Source organism: Podarcis gaigeae (assembly GCF_964106915.1).
Source record: "Podarcis gaigeae genome assembly, chromosome: 5".
NCBI lineage: Eukaryota > Metazoa > Chordata > Lepidosauria > Squamata > Lacertidae > Podarcis > Podarcis gaigeae.
The window spans coordinates 84,668,456-84,688,754 of record NC_139681.1 but is presented as its reverse complement, the minus strand read 5'-3'; the positions used below and the strand labels follow the sequence as shown (position 1 = coordinate 84,688,754).

The 20,299-nt window shown below is 47.0% G+C and overlaps 1 protein-coding gene across 2 annotated transcripts in view; it reads right to left on the bottom strand.

Moving 5' to 3' along the window:
• Positions 1 to 9,692, bottom strand: part of LOC310845034 (acidic leucine-rich nuclear phosphoprotein 32 family member B-like) — a 28,429-nt gene extending 18,737 nt beyond the window's left edge. For both annotated transcript variants that reach the window (XM_083739918.1, XM_083739917.1), the window contains exon 1: positions 9,466 to 9,692. In XM_083739918.1, coding sequence (XP_083596044.1) covers positions 9,466 to 9,476 — 11 coding nt within the window. In that variant the 5' untranslated portion in view covers positions 9,477 to 9,692. The remainder of the gene's footprint in view (positions 1 to 9,465) is intronic.
• Positions 9,693 to 20,299: the final 10,607 nt, after the last annotated feature.

The window sequence follows — 20,299 nt, the reverse complement described above, 5'->3', positions numbered from 1 at the left end:
GAAAATGCAAAAGAGTTATTGGCTTGGATCTGGATAGGTCTTCTTCTGTGCCATTCCTTTGCAGCTTCTTTTCTGCAGAGTCAACCCCAAAATGGCTTTAACCAAGCCTAGAGGAAAACCATGGATGCTGGTGTTGAGGAACATCAAGAAAGCTCCCAAAGACCCATCGAGTCTAGCATCTAGCATTCTCACGGTGGCCAACCAGATTTCCATGGGAAGCCAGCCAGCCAGCAGGATTTGAGTGAAACAACTCTTCCTCACTTTTGATTTCTTGCCACTGGTATTCGGGGGAATACTTCTTCCAAGAAGGTGCGGACTTCTGTGTGAAAGGATTGTGAGCTCGGTTCATTGCTGGGTGCTGCAAACAAATTCCTATACTACAGATGTGCTCCGAGGCACCCTTTTCTTTCACTCTAAGCATCTTGCCCTTTTGAAAATGGCTCTGATGGGCAGACCTTGGGATTCTAGTAAAAACCAAGCAGATCCGACAAGCCTCAAGTCTGCCTGCCCCGATTTAAATTATAGTCATTTGTTAAAATGATTTAGTCTACGAATGCGAGATTGAAAATGCTACGGCAAGGATACCACAGGTTCAGTTGTAGATATTTAATGCTAAGAAAATGCAAAGTTGCGGTAAAAAAAAAATGAAGATAAAAGAAGAAATGAAGAAAAAAGAAAAAAGTGACAGCTGGATGAAGAAGCTGATCTGATAGGATGATATTCAAATATGAAGCCTGTTGCAGACTGGCTCTAAAGATATGCAAAAGAGTAACTGGAGGGAAAGAAATGTGATTGAGCTACACTAGCTCCTGGCTGGCAAAATTAAATCTCTAGTTTGTGTCATGGGATCAGGAAGGCACAGGTTTTCCCCTGGTCTGCTCTAGCATGCCTTGATAGTCACCCTCTTCCACACCTATTGTTGGAGATCCCATATTTGGAAGGCTAGATAAAGCCATGGGAGATTCAGAGAGAGGAATCAGGCATTAGATCTCCTTCTCCAAGGTCAGAGCTTTCTCTCTCTCTCTCTCTCTCTCTCTCTCTCTCTCTCTCTCTCTCTCTCCCCCCAACACTGGAAGGAGAGAGCCAACGTATCCTATGGCCCCAGGCATGTATCTGTGTGATGGCCTGGGATTCGGATGCTGAACCTGAGGAATCCCAGCCTGCACAGGATTCCCCGCCTCCAGAACCAGCTGAGCCGGGGCTGGGGCCTGAGCCTGAAGGGTCCTCACCTGTGCTGGATCCTCAGGAGCAGGCACCAGCTGAGTCTGCTCTGGCCCCTGAGGTGATGGAGGACCCATTGCCTGCAGGTGCTCCACTCTCAGCCCCGTCAGGGGAAGCTGAGGTTGCCTCTGGGTCCGGTAACCCTCCAGCCTCTCCTGAGCTGCAGAGGCTCAGGGCAGAGAGGCGGAGGGAACTAAGTTCCCGCAGGAGGAGTGCTCGCCTCCAGGCCAGGAGAGGCGAGTCACCTGTGGACTGGGGCCGCCCTATGCCTCGGGGCAGATAAAAGCCAGCCAGCCCCAGGCCCAGGTTGTGGGAGCAACATTGTTGGTAGCCTGTTTCTGCCTGAACCCTGTCCTGCTCTTCTGCCAGAGTTCCTGACCTCACACGACTCCCTGCCTTGGACCCTGCTTCAGCTTTGACGGACAGCCTCCATACCGCACCCATGACCTTGGACTGGACTCAGACCTGGCCGAAAGATTAACCCTTGGGACCAGCACAATCTGGTTGAAAAGAATGCTAGACTAGAAAGGCTTTCGATCCAATCCAGCAGGGCTGTTCTTATGGAGAAAAAGCTAGTGGTGGGGCCTTACTTCCCCTTAATTGCAAGGATGGATCTCCATGTGTATAATGCACAAAGGCTATAGATTGACCTGCCTTAAAACATCTTCCTGCGCCCGCCTTTCTGCCTGCTTCCTTCCCATCTGGCCTTCTTGTGTCTTCATAAACGAACACAGATGGCGAAAACACCACGAGCCTTCTCTGCACTCTTCTTATCCCATAAGGCTGCCTTAATACCTCTATCCATTGAAAGAAGCAAGAGAGTGGGAGACCATATCTGGAAAGCAGAGGACATGGGCAAGCGGAAGGTCAGAGGTTCCATCTCCAGCTAAAAGCATCACAGGCGGAAGTGCCGTGAGAGGCCTCTGGCTCAGATTCTGGGAACTTGCTCTCTTTCATACTAGACAGAGCTGAGCTAAATGGCGGCTGGGGAATTGGTGCTGTAGGGCAGGTATATAAAAGATACATTCAAGGTGAACAGCTTTTCAGCCAGCAAGATGCTGAGCTTCAGCTGGTTGTATTTTCACACCCCATAATATTTTAAAACTCCAGGTAAGGTGATCGGTTCAGCTAGATGACAATTTCCCCCTCGCTCTCCTTTTTATTATTGCCTCTTAAGGGCGAGTTTAACTAATTGTGGCAGTAGAGGCAGGATGCAATTTAAAACAATTACAGCTTACCATATTTTAAACTACCTTAGCTTTCTGCCTAGATTGGAGAGCACTTTGGCTCAGTCTGAATCTCCAAACAGGCCCTCTGGGAGACGCACTTTAGATGATATCAACCATTAAGTGGAGGGGGGGAAAAAAGATTCATGCTGTCTGTCTTGGCAGAGTTATTTCCCTCCTTTTGCCCACAGTGAGAAATTGGTTGTTCCCATAAATCACAGGCCTTACTTCTAGAGACGAATTCATACCACTAATGTTCTCACAGAAACCTCCTATGCTCATAGCTCCAGACCAGGAGTGGGAAACCTCAGGTCCAGGAAAGTGGGGTGTGTGTGAGTGGGTTATATGTGGCCCTCCAGTTCTATCTATCTGGCCCTTAGGAATCTCTCTAGGACATGCTCCATCACATCCCACTTCCCTCACTGGCTTGGCTCAGCCCCATCCTTGCATGCTTTTGCCTGGCTGGAATATTGAACTGTGATAATGCCTCTTACTTGTTTGGATAGAGAAAGGTGTGCAGTAAAGTCTCCATGGCTTCAATGCAGCCCACTGTACAAAATCAAGAGACATATCTGTTGCTCCACTCACTTTTGCCTCTAGGCACACTTACTGCTGTTATGTGGCCCTGGAAAGGTTCCCATTGAAGGAATGTGGCCCTTGGGCTATAATATTTATCCCTACCCAGTCCTAAGCCTTTTCTTTCAGCCCCCTGGTAATTTGTAACAGGAGAGGTCTCTCTTTAGGTTGGGACTGCTGATATTTGAAGACTGCTGCAAGTGGGTCTCTGGGGACAAACCAGATGAAAGGTAGTTCGTGTTCACAAATGCATAGTCATCTCTCTCTCTCTCTCTGTGTGTGTGTGTGTACAGGGGGCAATTGCTTGGGCCACATCCATGAAGAGAAGAAGAGGAGTTTGGATTTGATATCCCGCCTTTCACTCCCCTTCAGGAGTCTCAAAGAGGCTAACATTCTCCTTTTCTGGACTTCCGGGTTGGCACCATCGATTAATGGCGAATTCCCTCCGAGCTCCGGAGGGAATCGGCTCTGTAGAGCTGGGTCTTGCCGCCGCGGTGATGCGGGGACCCTTAAAATCACAGGTGCAGAAGCCTGTGAGCACAGAGACTCGGCAGGCACCATTTGTGCCCCCCCAATCCGTAAAGGAGCCTCTTTAGAGGCTTCAGAACGGGGACGGGGTGCGGCGCGGTGCTGAGAGTACTTCCTTTTTCTACGGAGTGAAGCCGCAAGCCATGATCGGAGAGCGCTGACTTTTTCCTTGGAAAGATCAGACTTTAAAACATCAACCCGTGAGTAATACGGAAATTGGAATTCTAAAGAAAAATTTCTTGGATTAGGAACGAGCGGGGAAGGGTTAAAAAGGAAGTCCACCCCCCCTTAGTAAACAAGTTAAAGCAAAGGACCTGTTGCTAAGGTCGAGAGAATTTTTTCTTTTTTTTAGTAAAAGATTTTAACTTCACGGTTCTGTCATTATAAGAGGTTTTACTGGAGGATAAAAGACTAAGTTTCACCCCCCCGGACCCGGGAGCGTCCCGTGAGAAAAGCCTGTTGATGAAATACTGAAGAGCTTGACAGCTGTCAAGTCAACTGTCAAGACGGGAAAAGAGAACTTTGTTTCTGTTGCTTCTGCTGGTTATATTTGTTATAATTTGTTGAAAATAAGGAAGGTTAGATACAAAATAACTTGACTTTTGGACTTGAGCCGAAAGGATTATTAAGGAACTAAAATCCCCCTAGAGGGGTTTAGTGACATTACAGGAATGGCTGGAGGAGGGAAAATACAAGCTGAGCTGGATAGAACATTTGTTCTTTTGGGAAAGTTACAAGGCCAATTCAATGTTTTGGCTACAAATGCTACAGCTCTAGTTTTGACAGTAAATAACATCGTTGACTCTGTAAGGACTTGAAACAGGAAGCCCATTCAATTGAACAAATAGAGGAAACTGAAAGTTTTGACAATATGGAGCAGGGGACATATGCTGTTCCTGAAGAAAAGGAAGGAGGAACTGAAATTCTGCAGATGCTAAAGGAGGTTTACAATTTGAGGCCTGAAATGATGACAAAAAGGGGAAACAAAAATCTGATGTGGAAAGCCTGGCCAGAACTGGAGACTGAAAAATGGAGAGATCTCCTTAGGTGGAGATCTGAAGACCTGAGGATTACAAATTTGCTTAGGGCGAAAGTTGGAACTTTGGGGGTATTTGGACTTGAAAGGAGTATGAAACAAGAGATGGAGTACCCCACAGACTTTGTTTTTAAATATGGAGGTCTGGCTGGAAGAAACATGGATCCTGTTGGGCCAGAGCCTCTTCGAGCTTTGGGGTTTAACATTAAGGACTATCAAAAAGACCGGCAGAGGGGAACTGAGAGAGACTTAAGAGCCTCGGACGTGAGATCTCCAGGCTAAATAGTATATAGAGATTGATGGACATTCGTTGGGGACTGAAACCGGGAAAAGGGTGGGTGGAGTTTGGGAATCCAAAGGGTATATAAATATAATTCGCTTTGTATTTATTTTGTTTTGCTATTTGTATAGAAATTGGGGAAATCATGGAAGGGAAATTTTGGTCGACTTTAGGAAAAAGGTTTAAGAATAAGTAATGAAGCATGAGTAATGATGTGTAAAATTGGATAAGTTAAAACTGGTTTTTAAATTAAATGAAAATAAGGTTTGCAAAAATAAATCGAGGAAATGGAAGAAAGAAGGAAAGTAAAATAACAGTATGTTAGAATAAATCACTAAGTTAAAGTGGAGAAATAAGTTAAGGACTTGCTGAGCTGATAACTTAAATTGGAATACAAGAAGGGGAGGTGTGAGGAGGTCTGAGAAACAAGTTAAAAGAAAATAAGTAATTGAAATTTTATGTGTTTTTAATTTTTTTTTAAGTTTTAAGTTTTGGATTTTTGTATTTTTTGTTATTTTTTGTTTATTTTTGCTTTTGTTCTTATATGTCTTTTGAAAATGCCAATAAATATTTATTTAAAAAAAAAACATTCTCCTTTTCCTTCCTCCCCCACAACAAACACTCTGTGAGGTGAGGCGGAGAGACTTCAGAGAAGTGTGACTGGCCCAAGGTCACCCAGCAGCTGCATGTGGAGGAGCGGAAACGCGAACCCAGTTCCCCAGATTATGTGACTACCGCTCTTAACCACTACACCACACTGGCTTCAGCATTGATAATCAACATTGGTAGATAGGGACTGCGATGTTGTTGCCAATTCCCCTCCCCTCCCCACTGGCAAGAATCTCACTAACGAACTCCATAAGCCTAATGGGGGGGAAATAATCACAAAACAAATTCAACTATAGGATGATAACGTCCCCTTGCCATGAGCTAACTAAATTAAACACACCTTAGAAACATCAACTGTAGCTGGTAGGTTTCACATCAGCAATTAGGCTGCATGCTTTAGATGTGGAATCGGGTACTCTCACACCTCATCAACCAGAAAGCAATTGGTCCCCTCTCTGCGCTTTCTGCTTTTTCTGGGAGGACTCACATATCAGATACTACAGAGGGATGTAAAAGATTTGAGACCACTGCACACAGAATCCCGAGGAGAATTGACAACAAGGAACTGGTTGAAGATTTTCCACATGTTCCCAGAACTTTCTGCCCATTTGAAGGAGAAAAAACATTCTCCAAATTATCCTTTATACAAAATAGATTACGGTCAACAGTGCTGCACTCAAGACTGTCATTATCTTTTCTCTCCACAGAACAGGAACTTCTGCGAATAATTATTTTTGATAATCCGCTGTCTGAATTGGCTGCCAAGTAATGTTGGATGGGCGAGGGGGAAGGGGAGGGGAGAGAAAAGAAGAAATCGTAAGATTTACAATAACGCAAATACAGTTTGTCATTATATGTAAAAAAGAGAGAGAGGATCCTTTGCCATTGTTCTAGATGTTTATATTATGTGATAAAACATGAAAAGAGGATCCCATATACAGAAGGACTGGAAGTGTGCACCACATTACAAGTGAATCCAATATACTATTGAATATAGTAATATATGGTGTCTGAAAATTTGTGTGGGGTTTTTTTCCAGTGGAGAGAAGAAAGGAGGTTTCAAATAAACATTCAGTGCCTCTCAGCGTCTTAAAAGGGGCTCGTAATCACCATTCACTGACTACAGTAATAAGCAATTGCTTGGATGTGTGAATGAGTCAGCACCCAATTTCATATCATTCAAAGTCAACTTTTTAATGGAGACAATTCATCTGTGAGTCACCCAATACTGAGTAATCCAATGACCGGAAACATCTTGTCCAATAGCCTCCCAGCAACTGCTGCATCCGTACAATACATTTAAAGCAGCATCGTACCAATTTAGACAGTGATGGCTTCCCACAAATAATTCTAGGAACAGTATTTTATTAAGGGTGCTGAAAGTTGTTAGGAGGTTCCTATTACCTTCCCAAAGCTACAGTCCCAGAGAGAACTCTGGGAATTGCCACTTGTTGAGGGGCACAGGGGTCTTTTAACTACTCTCAGCACCCTTAACAAACTACAGTTCCCAGAATTCTTTGGGAAGAAGCCATGACTGTTCGAAGTGGTCTAATAGTGCTATAAATGTCTGCTGTGGATGTGGCTCAAGAACCACCCTCTGGGGCAGCAGAGAACAAACCTTTGTCCTTTTCTGTCTGATAGCCCTAGGATGTCCTCCTTCAATTTTTCTGAGGGAGGAGGGAAAGCATTTGAAAAGAATCAGGGTCATCTGAGACCACAGGAGTGGATTCTCCAATAGCAAAACCCACAGAGATAAGAAAAGTGAATCACGCAGCAATGGAACTCCAGCATTGTCGGCTGAACACCGACTCCATGTGTGAAAGAAACAATGAGCGGCAGGCAATCCAGGCAGGGGGTTACCAAGAGAAGGATAACATAGCAGCTCTACCTATTTGCACTGTGCTCTTGCTCTACATGAGCCAACTTACAATCACCAGATAGAATTAGAGGGCTGTGTGTGGCGCTTGGTTTTTTGCAATCTCAGTGGCAGGGATGAATGGAAAAACAATGCAGTGCTGTAAACGACTAGTAAATGTGAGGGATGTGAGGACTGGGAGGGACGGCTTGCAAGGTTAGGACTGCTAGCGTTGAAATACAAAATTCAAATGCCAGGGCAGGGCATGAAGACAGAGCCCAAAGCAGGATGCTCGAAGGGTAGAGTTGGACACTTGTTCATCACCCAAAAAAGAGGGCAAATGATGACGCGGATCTGCATAACATTTGGATACGCTAATGCTTATGAAGATCAACCCTATCCATTCTTAAGGAAATCAGCCCTGAGTGCTCACTGGAAGGACAGATCCTGAAGCTGAGACTCCAATACTTTGGCCACCTCATGAGAAGAGAAGACTCCCTGGAAAAGACCCTGATGTTGGGAAAGATGGAGGGCACAAGAAGAAGGGGACGACAGAGGACGAGATGTCTGGACAGTGTTCTCGAAGCTACCAGCATGAGTTTGACTAAACTGCGGGAGGCAGTGGAAGACAGAAGTGCCTGGCGTGCTCTGGTCCACGGGGTCACGAAGAGTCAGACACGACTAAATGACTAAACAACAACAACAACAATGTTTATGTAAGGATGCACATTTGTAAATGCTACAGTGAAAATACAAGACCTCTCACCATAGCAGGGAAGAAGATGTGCCTGCTCAGTCTAACTGTTGGTGGGCAACTTTAAGGTCCATCCTGCTCTCCTTTCTTCCCGTTCTTTATTTTTAAACTGTACTTGGACCAGACTGTAGCGTATGTGTCACCAGCTAAATAAGTGTCATGTGGCCCCTTTAAGAGAAGCAATTTTGACCAGAAGACCAGCTCCTGGAGAGCTAACCCATTGGTGTGGCCTGGCTCCCAGGCCTCATGAAGAATAAAGTCTGCTATAGCATTCACTCAGTTTTTAGTGAGTTTCTGCGAAAACAGCAGAGGACGAAACGCAGAACCACCCTTCCAGTACAGGGCACCCAGCCTCCCTTGGTGGAACCCGATTCTTTTAGGTAGGTTTGGGGGCTAGCGAGCCCAGAGTTTGGTTGTGTGGCCAGTGCAGTTCACCCAAAATATACCGCTTTAAAAGTCAAGCAAGTTAGGGAGGAAAAACAACAGCAAGCCTTCCTTATTTATGTTCTGGCAAGTACCTGAAAGCAGAACAACTAAAGAAGCCTGCGTGTTTTTTTCTGGTCAGTTGACCATTATGTGAGATGGGATGGAAATAAATAGCTGTGGACCCTCATCTATGAAGGCCTACATTACACCGAAGTCCTTTCAACACTCCACAGTGACTGCTATTTTTCTTTTTTTATTCTTATTTTGTTCTGACCCTGCTGTTCTGGTGATTGCAGCCATCTCTCTCCTGCTAGCTTAACAACCCAGCTGTAGCTTGGCATACTTTAGAGGGGCACATTCCAGGTCTCGCCACCACCACCGACATTTGAGCCATTAGACACAGCAATATATCTTTTGGGGCTTCATTAGACGCTCCAACTATTATAACGGAACCATTTCAGAGCAATTTTACCAACGCACATACCTTTCCAACGTGTGGCCACACAGTGAAGGATTATCCTAACATTGCGGCATTCATTTCTTTGCTGCACAGAAAATGTCTCTGACTTGCAATTCAGGCCCAATTAGCATAATTAGCCATATCGCATACAATTAGCCATCGCCGGCGGATGCAAAACGCGGACACCAGGCTAGTCGTCAATAATGTTAACGACTGTACATTTAATATCGCATTTGAGAGGCTGTTTGTACCTGCTTTTCATAAATAATCCATTTCTTCGAGGATGCTATTTGTCTTCAGTAATGAATAAGTGACATATTTCTCCTTCGCTTTCCCAGCACGCAGAACCAGCCTCAGCCATTCAGTGACTGCTAACTGTGCGTTAATATACAAAAAAGGAGATACTCAATCCTGTAACCCTATCTCGGTTTTTCAAAGTGTGTCAAGTCAATAGTGCAAAGACTAAAGTTACTCGCCTACTTTCAGCTGCCTACCTTTCAGACATGTTGCGCGGCTGCGTGAAGCTTTCAAGGCTCCCATGAAGCTATTTGCCTTCCGAAAAAGCATCTCCCCCCATCTTTCCTCTTCCTGGCTTTGCAACACGGCATCCCTTTGACAGAAACACAAAAACCCCTTTGGGGTCTTGGCTGGAACTCTTTGGATTCAGTGTCGCTAAGGAGACAGCCTGCTCGACTCGCGATGCTCATCCACCTGAAGGAGGTACTGTTACCAATCTCTTAAGTGCATCGAAGGATTTCCTGTGTGGTTCCAGCCAATAGCAAAGAACCCTTTATTTCCTCAGGAGTTTTCTAGAGGCTGACAACCCACACGAGGTTATACATGATTCATCAATGGGATAAATCTGCCACGTTCTCAATTATTTCCAGATACTAGCATTTTTTATTACCTGATTAAAGAGGAATGGCAGAGTAGCAGTTAGTTTTTGCCAGGGGGCCATTTTGAGAACGGATTAGAGCAGCCAAGCCCAGCTGGGTGCTTTCCAGAAGTTTTGAACTACAACTCTCATCCTCCCTGGCTGGCTGGAGCTGATTGGAGTTGTGCTTCAAAACAACTGGAGGGCATCAGCTTGGGGAATGTCGAATCAGAGTATGGAGGACCGAGACTGAAGTCCCTGTTCTCCAAAGTGTATTGTGGCAGAGTGTGTGGTCTGCTTGGGTAGCTCAGGCCTGGTTTGCTCCAAGAAAACACACGTGGCAAAAAGGAGCGTTGGGCCCTCGTGGGCAGCCCCCTTACCCAAGCAGATAGCCAGCTAATCAGGACGTTTTTCATAATTAAATATATATATGATTTTTTTCTTCTTCATTTCTCACTTCGCTCTGTGGCCCCCTAGTCTCCTGCTGTGGTCCTGCATTTTTGTGATTTTCACCTGTGGCCCCCTTGGAATATCCTGGGGTCTCCCAGGGGGCCATAGGGCCCCCTGTTGGGAAACACTGAGTTAGAGCAAGGTGCTGCTAACACCAAGGTTGTAGGTTTGATCCCCATATGAGACAGTCGCATATTCCTGCACTGTGGGGAGTTAGACTAGATGATCCACAGGGTTGCTTTCAACTCTACAGTTCTATGATTCTATGACAATTGGCCTACCTGCTAGCTCTTCCATTTACTCTACAATCCCTATAATGCGGAGGAACAGAAATAGTAGTAGTAGTAGTAGTAATAATAATAATAATAATAATAATTTATTAAATGTACTCTGCCCATTTGTCTGGGCCTCCCCAGCCACCCTGGCTGGCTCCCAACAGAATATTAAAAACACAATAAAACATCAAACATTTAAAACTTCCCTAAACAGAGCTGCCTTCAGATGTCTTCTAAAAGTCAGATAGTTGTTTATTTCCTTGACATCTGATTGGAGGACATTCCACACGGCAGGTGCTACTACCGAGAAGGCCCTCTGCCTTCAGACATGCAATAGCTCTGGTATAAACATGCCACAATGAAGCTGCTTTGGTTTAGACTAGTTATAGAATACATGGAGTCCAGGAGCAGGGAATCTACGGCCACTTCCCATCAGCCATTGACTATACTCTCTGGGGCTGATGGGAGTTGGAGTCCAGCAGCGTCTGAAGGGTCACAGGGTCTGTATTAGTGTAAAATAAATAAATATATTCGACACCCACAAAATTTGTAATCAGGACTGAGTGGGAACCTTGACTTGATTAAGGCTGGGTGGGTGCCTTGATATGATGGGTTTGCTGTGATTATATATTTTAAAAAGTCAATGGAAAATGTTAACCTTTTGCACGTTTTCTCTAGGCCATGTTGATAGCTTATTAGCTCATTATCTACTTATGTGTTGGACGGCTCCGTTAATTGAATTACATTTATTGATCAAATGAACTGTGTTTTGCAAAACAAATACTTAACTACAGGGTTTTTTGACTTTTGAAAAAAACAACAACAAAATAGCATGCTAGCTGAGCACCCAATCACATGGGCACAGATTTGCCTATATGTTCATTTTTCACCTTGCAAAAATAGAATTAATAACTGCAGTTGCAAAGCTGCTCCAGGAATGCATCTATTGCATTGTTATTTTGTCCTATGGTTCTCTGCCTCACAATTCTTTCCTAACAACAACTCTGAGTAGGTTACACTGAGAGGTACTGCCTGAAGCAGTCATGTAGTGAGCCTTATGCCCGAGTGGAGATTTCACCACAGGTATAGCCCGATAGAGGAAGGTGAGTGATGTCAGTCAAGAGGTGTCCGCAAATCGGCATGCATGCAAATGCTCTATCAAATTTTTATTTCCTCACCCCTAGGCCTGAACTGAGCTAAATGCCTGAGCAGCCACAACAGGAGAGGAAAACCAACATCCTGTATTGTGGTGAATGATGCCACTAGGAAGGCTAGGGCCTAAGGCACGACCCCTATCGGTGACCCCCGGGGGAGCTCCTAGTTGATGTGCATCGGCAGGACTTCCCCTACTGGTGGTTAACCCTTCCCGGACTCCTTGCAGACAGGCTGGAGTCAGATATTGTCAGTTAGATCCAATGCTTAAGCTAGGGTTACCAGACATCCCCGGTTTCTGGGGACAGTCCCTGGATTTGCAAATCTGTCCCCAGACAAATTCTGTCCCCAGATTTGCAAATCTGTCCCCAGGAAACGTGGCAGCGGCAGCCTCAGCAGCCTGGAGCCAGCCTGGTAGCACAGTTGGCTCTGGCTGGTTTCAGGAGCTGCTCGCTGCTGTGGCGCCCTCCATTTTTCCTCTCCGGAATGGTGGGCGCTACAGCAGCGAGCAGCTCCTGAAACCAGCCAGAGTCCACTGTGCTACCAGGCTGGCTCCAGGCTGCTGATTGCCGCTGCCACCACCACTGCCAAAGGGATACCGGGGACATTCAGTGGTACAGATCTCCTGCCCTCTTCCCCCTTTGTTTTGACTGATTGGGGGAGGTTCAGGAGTTGCAGGCGGGCATTGCCCAGTTTTTTTAAAGCTCTGCGCTTTTATGTTTCACAGGGTGCAAAAGAAGGGCTTTGCACGTTTATACAATATGCACATGTGCTTGGACCCAGGGTCTTGGACCCCACTACTGACTCCCTGTTGCTACTCAGCTTCAAAAAAAGTGTGCCCGGATTCATTGAAAAAAATCTGGTAACCATAGCCTAAGCCAATACTGTAACCATTAAAGTTGTGGCCTTTTTTAGCTCATTAACCTTAAATATTTGAGTCATGTGTATTTATTCTACCAAGGGGGGGGGGTCAGGACCTTCCATGCAAGGCCACTTCCGCCTTAAGGAGGTGGTGGTGTTGCGGGCTCTCATGACCCTCCCACCTGCGCAGGGGGTGGGTAGCCAGCCCTGTGCGACTGAGGGATTCCCGGCTGCGTCATGGCCAGGCGGACCAATCCGGTTGGTCTGGTGTGTGTGGCCAGCCCCATAAAGGCAGGACGCAGCTGGTGTTACGATATAGAAGCAATGCAGCTGCAAACTGCTAGCTTGAAAGCAAAACATAATGGGAATGTTGGGACTGTCCGTGGTAAACAGAGAGACAGTCAATTCACAGTGCGAAGCACCGGAATTAGCTCAGAGTGTAATATGAGCTCTTCTGTTTGTTCCTGTCCAGGAAGTGCAGGAAGTGTTTGCTACTACACTGTTGGAGTTTGAAGAGCAGTCATGTTTTTTGTAATGATGCAAAGACAGAAATAAAGGCATGTAAATACGTTTCTGTCTATCTCTTTCCCCTGCCAGGGGGGGCAGGAAAGAGGGGGGGGTGTTCTTCTCACGTTTGAGAAGAATCGCCTATCGAGACCTCGCCTCGAACTTGCTGGGGAATGCAGCCAGGGAGGTCAACAGGGAATCATGCCGGGTGCCTGGGAGAGTTGCCAGTTTCTTCTGATAAAGGCTGGATTTCCGATAGCCGGGAGATCTCTCTCTTTCCTGCTTCCAGCTGCTCTGGTTTTCCCACCCTCCCACCCTTTAAGGTTTTCATCTCTTTTGGCATTGCTATGGACTTCGGTTGGTCGCCGTTGAGGGGCCTGGTAGGAATTTTTCCACTTGGCAAATTGGCACCAGCCACTTGGTTTCCACCTACCTCGTAGCAAATTATCACAACCTTTAAAGTTTGGCTGTTAGGCATTGGAATATTTCTGGAGAAGAGGGGAGGTAGCACCATCACCTGCCCCACATATTGAAGGGTATTCCGTTAAAGGATTCCGGGGGGCTTGGCCCTGTCTGAAGCCTAGGGAGGTTAGGGCCTAAGGCACAACCCCTATCGGTGACCCCCGGAGGAGCTCCTTGTTGATGTGCATCAACAGGACTTCCTCTACTGGTGGTTAACTCCTTCCCAGGCTCCTTGCAGACAGGCTGGAGTCAGATATAGTTGGTTAGGACCAATGCCTAAGCCAATACCACTCGTCATCTGTAACCAATAAAGTTGTGGCCCTTTTTTTAGCCCATTAACCTTAAATATTTGAGTCATGTGTCTTTATTCTACCAAGAATGGGGGGGGGGGTGTTGGTACCTTGTCACGCAACCTCCCTCACCCCCAATGCAAAACCCATTCACACATACACACTGGTTGCTATGCAGTAACTAAGGCTTGAACTATTTCTTATCAAAGTTGATATATTTAGCACTGCTCACAACTAAGCTTTTCAATCCAATTGGGTTAAAAACACAGCTTCCTTTTAAATGGATAGAATACAATGAAGAGGTTCGATACACATTTTCAAAAAGCGTTATTTGTGAACACATCAGAAGCATAAATACCTCTAATAAACATCAACATATTTGATGGCCAAATACACAAGTTCTGCTTATTAGCATTGCCAGTTTACTGAAAGCATGTTTAAAGATGCATTTTAATTGTAACACTTTCTCCTGGAAATTAGTCATGTCTTATTTCAAATTAGTCTCTTTCTCCTGATTTTTTTCCATAAGTCTCACACCCTCTTTTTGAAGTCATGACTGGCCATGTATTTGTTTGTAGTACACTGCTCCATGGCAAATTATTTGTTTTTTTGTACTTCTTGGTTTCAATGGTACGACTTTTTCAAGCCTTACCAAGACTGTTTATTTTCATAGTACAGTACTAATGTTGTGGTCTTATTATTGATAGTGCCGCTGCTGTTTCACCGTTATCGTAATTGTGTTCCGTGATTTGTAATGAAAAGTTTTGTTTCTTTTTATGTAAACACCTTTTGGGTCACTTTCAGCACATTCAATAAAAGCAATAAAAATAAAATAAGTAAGTCTCAGTGCACTTTGCTTCAAAGGAAGGTCAGTGTAATATTCACACCCCTTTCCCCCAAGGAGAGCAAACAAGTGCAGGCCTATTATATATAAACCATTTACATATATATTACATGCTTCATTGTGAATAATACAATTGCACTGTTTCTGAGTGGCTCTCTGAGTCTAAAGTTTCTCAAGGTCACTTTGGAACGAGACTGAGAGTTTCTAGCACTGAATTGAAAGGGAGAATCCATTTGTGCACTGGGCATTGTACTCATCTGCCGATGCACTAAGTATGCCCATGTTCATTGCTCCACGTATTTAATGACCTCACTTTGGGATTGTGCTCGTTCTGTAGTCTAGACTCTTCCATTAGCTTGTGTCCATCACTGTTGCTCTAACTTGTGAGGAAGGCCCTGGGGGAAGCTGCAGTCAGCGTCTTTGAAAGACAAAGTTGTAAGACGCCAGTCAGCTTCCCTTGGGCTACAAGAGCAGAAGCCAATGGAATATCTGAGTGTGCTGTTTTCCTGGTCGAAATGTGGGCTGATGCTGAGGCAGCAACATTCCCCTTGCCCCTCAATTATTTGTCATCTCCCCAACTGAAGCAATATTTAAAGAGACAACAATCTCACACGTCGCCAACAGGCTGAATGCATTCGATGTTCAAAATAAAACATAGCAGTGTTCTGCTCCAGATACTTCATCAAGCAAAGAGGACTTTCTGTAATCTGTATGCATTATACATGGTTCTGGCAGTTCCCTCACTGCGAGAAGTGAGGTTACAGGGAACCAGGCAGAGGGCCTTCTTGGTAGTGGCACCCACCCTGTGGAACACGTTCCCGTCAGATGTCAAGGAAATAAACAACTATCTGACTTTTAGAAGATTTCTGAAGGTAGCCCTGAATAGGGAAGTTTTTGTTTTTTAAATTTTTAGATGCTTTATTGACAATCTTATATAAGAAATATATAAATAAACAAAAATATAAACCGTATAAACAAAAAGCATATACAAGTAATATTCTATATGTTTACAGAAATTAAGCTTAATTTATATTTTTACTACCTCTTATTTTCTTGTCTATTTATTAACATAAATTAAAAGAATGTAATTGGGCTTCCTATCATTTCCCGGTGTGTACTCTCATTCTGATAATGAATGTACCTGTCATTATTAGCTTATTCTTTATATTTTTTCTAATACATTCTTACAACAGTTTGTACCATTTGTCTTATTTCTCATGAATAGGGAAGTTTTTTTTAGTGTTTTACTGTGCTTAATGTTTTTAATTTGTTGGAGGCTGTCCAGACTGGCTGGGGCGGCCCAGTCAGATGGACAGAATATAAATAATACATTCTTATTCTTATTTATCTGCATAAAGTACTCTGCACATTTCTACTGTTTGGGTATGCTGAGAGTTGTTAGGAGACCCCTATTCCTCTAACGGGGCTACCATTCCTAGAGTCCATTCCTATCTGCAGGGAACTCTGGGAATTGTGGCTGTGTGGAGAGAAAGGGGGTCTTCTAATGATTCTCAGCACCTTTAACAAACTACAGGTGTTATGTACTGAGTTGAATAGGATCCAAACTGCAGCAGTCTGATTGGTCCTAGAACAATAGGATCCAAATTGCAGCAGTCTGATTGGTCCTAGAACAATAGGATTCAGAATGCAGCAGTCTGATTGGTCCTAGAACAATGCAGCAATATGATTGGTTGGCAGGAACCACCCAATCATGCTCCAGATATAAGTGAATCCACAACCTGATTGGCTTACAGTAGAATTCCAGAATTAGCCAATCATGTGCAGCCCATTATGTAAATAATGTATATAAAGCATATACTTTGAGGGGACATTCATTCATTCCTCCTCACCACTATGAGCTGAATAAAGAGCATGAAATCACCTTGCGACTCTGAGTATATTTCACTGGCGACGAAGGTGGGATCCCGCTGAGCTGACTGCCACACACAGCACCGCAGCACCGCCACCTGCCGCACCGCTGCCTCGCACCGTGTATCCAGGCTTCAGCTCCGGGACACAAGGAACTCAGAATGGCAACCGACAGCAGCTTCTCGCCGTTCAACCCAGCAACGGGAGACTGGGAAGCGTACACCTCCCGTTTTACCTTCCTCCTAGAAGCCAAAGGGGCCACCGATGAAGAAGACGCCAAGAAGAGGGCGATATTCTTCAGCGTCTGCGGAGAGGAGACATTTGAAATCGCCTGGGCTCTCCTTGCGCCTGAAGACGTCGCTACTGTTCCATACAAAACAATAATGGAACAGCTTAAGGGGCACTTTTCGCCACAGCCCTCAGTGGTGGCTCGTCGAAATGCCTTCTACGCAAAGCGGCAAGCCCCTGGGGAAACCATAACTGGGTTTGTGACCTCTCTCCGCCAAGCCGCCCGGTTCTGCAACTTCTCAGAGCTGGAGAACATGCTTCGGGACCGCCTCGTCGGTGGCCTGAAGGATGAGAAGCTGCAACGACGCCTCTACGCTAAGAAGGACCTAACGTTCCAGGTCGCTCTGGAGGAGGCCCTGGCAACGGAAGCTGCCAAGAGGTCGACACAAGAGGCACGGCCGAGCCTGCCATCCCAACCGAGGGTTCACCACGAAGACCTCACCGACGACTCAGGATCTGACAGGGAGGAAGTGCACCGAGTACAGCAGCACACTCAAGCAGCCCACATACTACAGCTGCCTCGACGAGAAGGAGGGAACTGCGCAAGCTGCGGGGAAAGTCACGAGAGGAGGACCTGCCGTTTCCGCAACGTAGAGTGCAGGCAGTGCAGAAAATTGGGACACATCGCCCGGGTGTGTCGGGCTCGGCCCACCCGACGCCAGGCATCAGATGACCAATCCAAGAGCCCCAGGTCCCGGGGCCCAACGCACCAAGGCAACTCGACGGAGCTCACAGACGTCCAGGTATACCAGTTGCCCTACCCCAACATAGAGAAAATTTATGTAGAGGTACGGATAGAGGGGGCCCCATGCCGCATGGAGCTTGACACGGGTTCAAATCTATCCATAATCTCGGCAAGGACCTTAAGGAAACTGTGTCCTACTGGGGGTCCCAAACTCAGGCCGGCCCCATTCACCCTCCGGGACTTCCAGAAACGTAAGGTCCCCACAATGGGGGTGGGGACCTTCAGGGTGCAATACCGAGGGCGGACGCGGCAACTGGACTTGCTTGTGGTCAAGGGCCCCTACATTAGCTTACTGGGATTGGCATGGTTTGGACCACTGGAGCTAGCCATCACCGGGGTGAACCACACTACCTTACAAGTGGACGTGGATGCCATATGCAAGGAATTTCCAGAGGTTTTCGATGGGAAATTGGGACAGTATACGGGCCCCCCCATTGCTCTACAGCTTGACCCTGCAGTACGACCGGTCAGGCTAAAGGCCCGCCGGGTCCCGTTCGCCCTGAAACCCCGTATAGACGAGGAATTGGACTGGCTTGTGGAGCAAGGAGTGCTGGAGCCGGTGCCTAATGCCCCCCGGGAAACCCCAATCGTCACACCCGTCAAGCCTAATGGTTCAGTCCGCATCTGCGCAGACTACAAATGTACCATAAACAAGGCCCTCACGGCCCATGCATACCCAGTGCCAGTGGTCAGCCATGTCCTTGCCACCCTGGCTGGGTCGAAAATTTTTGGCAAGCTGGACTTGGCCCAAGCATATCAACAGCTTCCAGTAGATGAGGCCACAGCAGAGGCACAGACAATTGTGACACACAGAGGAGTGTTCAGGGTAAAGCGGCTGCAATTCGGTGTCAGTGTGGCACCAGGCATATTCCAGAATCTAATGGACTCGCTCCTTAAAGGGATTCCTGGCGTCACCCCCTTCTTCGATGATGTGTTGATTGCCGGGCCCACACCAGAGGAGTTTGAGGACCGCCTCCGCACCGTTCTGCACCGTTTCCAGATGGCGGGTCTCAAGGTGAAGCGGGAAAAATGTCTACTAGGAGTGCCTCAGGTGGACTTTCTGGGATTTATGGTGGACGCAGAAGGGGTCCACCCAACTAGGGACAAGGTACGGGCCATTTGTGATGCCCCAGCACCCAAGAGCAAGACTGAACTTCAGGCCTTCTTGGGACTATTGAACTTTTACCATTCCTTCCTTCCCCACAAAGCGGCAGTAGCGGAGCCCCTACACAGACACCTGGACAAGCGGGCCCCTTGGGTGTGGGGCCAGCGCCAGGAGGCTGCATTCCAGGCAGTCAAGGACCTGCTTGTCTCAAACTCGGTCTTGGCACACTTCGACGAGAGGCTGCCGGTGGTGCTAGCATGCGACGCCTCGCCCTATGGCATTGGCGCTGTCCTGGGACACCAACTCCCGGATGGGAGAGAGGTACCGGTAGCATACTTTTCCCAGACACTCAACGCAACCGAGCGGAACTACTCGCAAATAGACAAGGAGGGGCTCGCAATCGTGAAGGGAGTAAAAAAATTCCATGATTTCTTGTACGGGCGGCCCTTCACCGTGGTGACTGACCACAAGCCGTTGCTTGGCTTGTTTGCTCCCGAAAAGCAGACCCCCCAAGTGCTGTCTCCTCGTGTCCTCAGGTGGTCAATTTTCCTTGCCAGCTACCAGTATGCACTGATTCACCGCCCGGGGAAGGCGATGGGCCATGCGGACGCCCTCAGCAGGCTACCACTACCAGAAACAGGCCCCGACCCAGCACCTGCACAAGAGGTTATGAGCCTGGAGCTGCTTCCTGACCGCCCCATTCAGGCACAAGAAGTTGCACACCATTCCAAGAAAGATAGGGTCATCTCCCGGGTCCTGGACTGGGTGTGGAGGGGATGGCCCAGCAGCAGTCCTGGGCCAGAATTCGCTGGCTACACAACCCGCAAACATGAACTGTCGGCCCACAAGGGGTGCCTGTTATGGGGAAGCAGGGTTGTTGTTCCCCAGCCCCTCCGCAAAAGGGTCCTCACAGCCCTACATGAGACACACCCAGGGGTAGTAAGAATGAAGGCCCTGGCCAGGAGTTATGTGTGGTGGTCAGGGATTGACGGAGAGATAGAGGCCTGGGTCAAACACTGCCAGGCCTGCCAAGAATCCCGCCCAGATCCCCCAAGGGCCCCAGTCCAGTCCTGGGAGTCCGCCCGAGCACCATGGTCAAGCCTGCATGTGGACTTCGCTGGCCCCTTTCAGGGGAAAACATTCTTCATAGTGGTGGACTCCTACACCAAATGGCTGGAATTTGCACTGGTACCGTCCACTTCTACATCCGCAGCCATCCAGGTACTACGCAGGCTCTTTGCAACCCACGGGCTCCCTGACACTCTCGTCTCAGACAATGGGACTGCATTTACGTCAGGAGAATTCCAAACCTTCACAGTGCAGAACGCCATCCGCCACATCCGTTCGGCGCCATTCCACCCTGCCACCAATGGCCAAGCAGAACGCATGGTGCGGACCACCAAGGACACCCTTCGCCGCATGACGCAAGGGGATTGGGAGTACCGCCTTGCCACATTCCTCCTAGCACAGCACAGCACCCCCAGCTCAACAACTGGCCGGAGCCCCGCTGAACTACTAATGGGTCGGCACCTTGCAATCAGATTGGACCGCCTTCACCCCGATAGAGCTCAGGATGAGGTAGTGGTGGGGGAAGGCAGGAACCCCC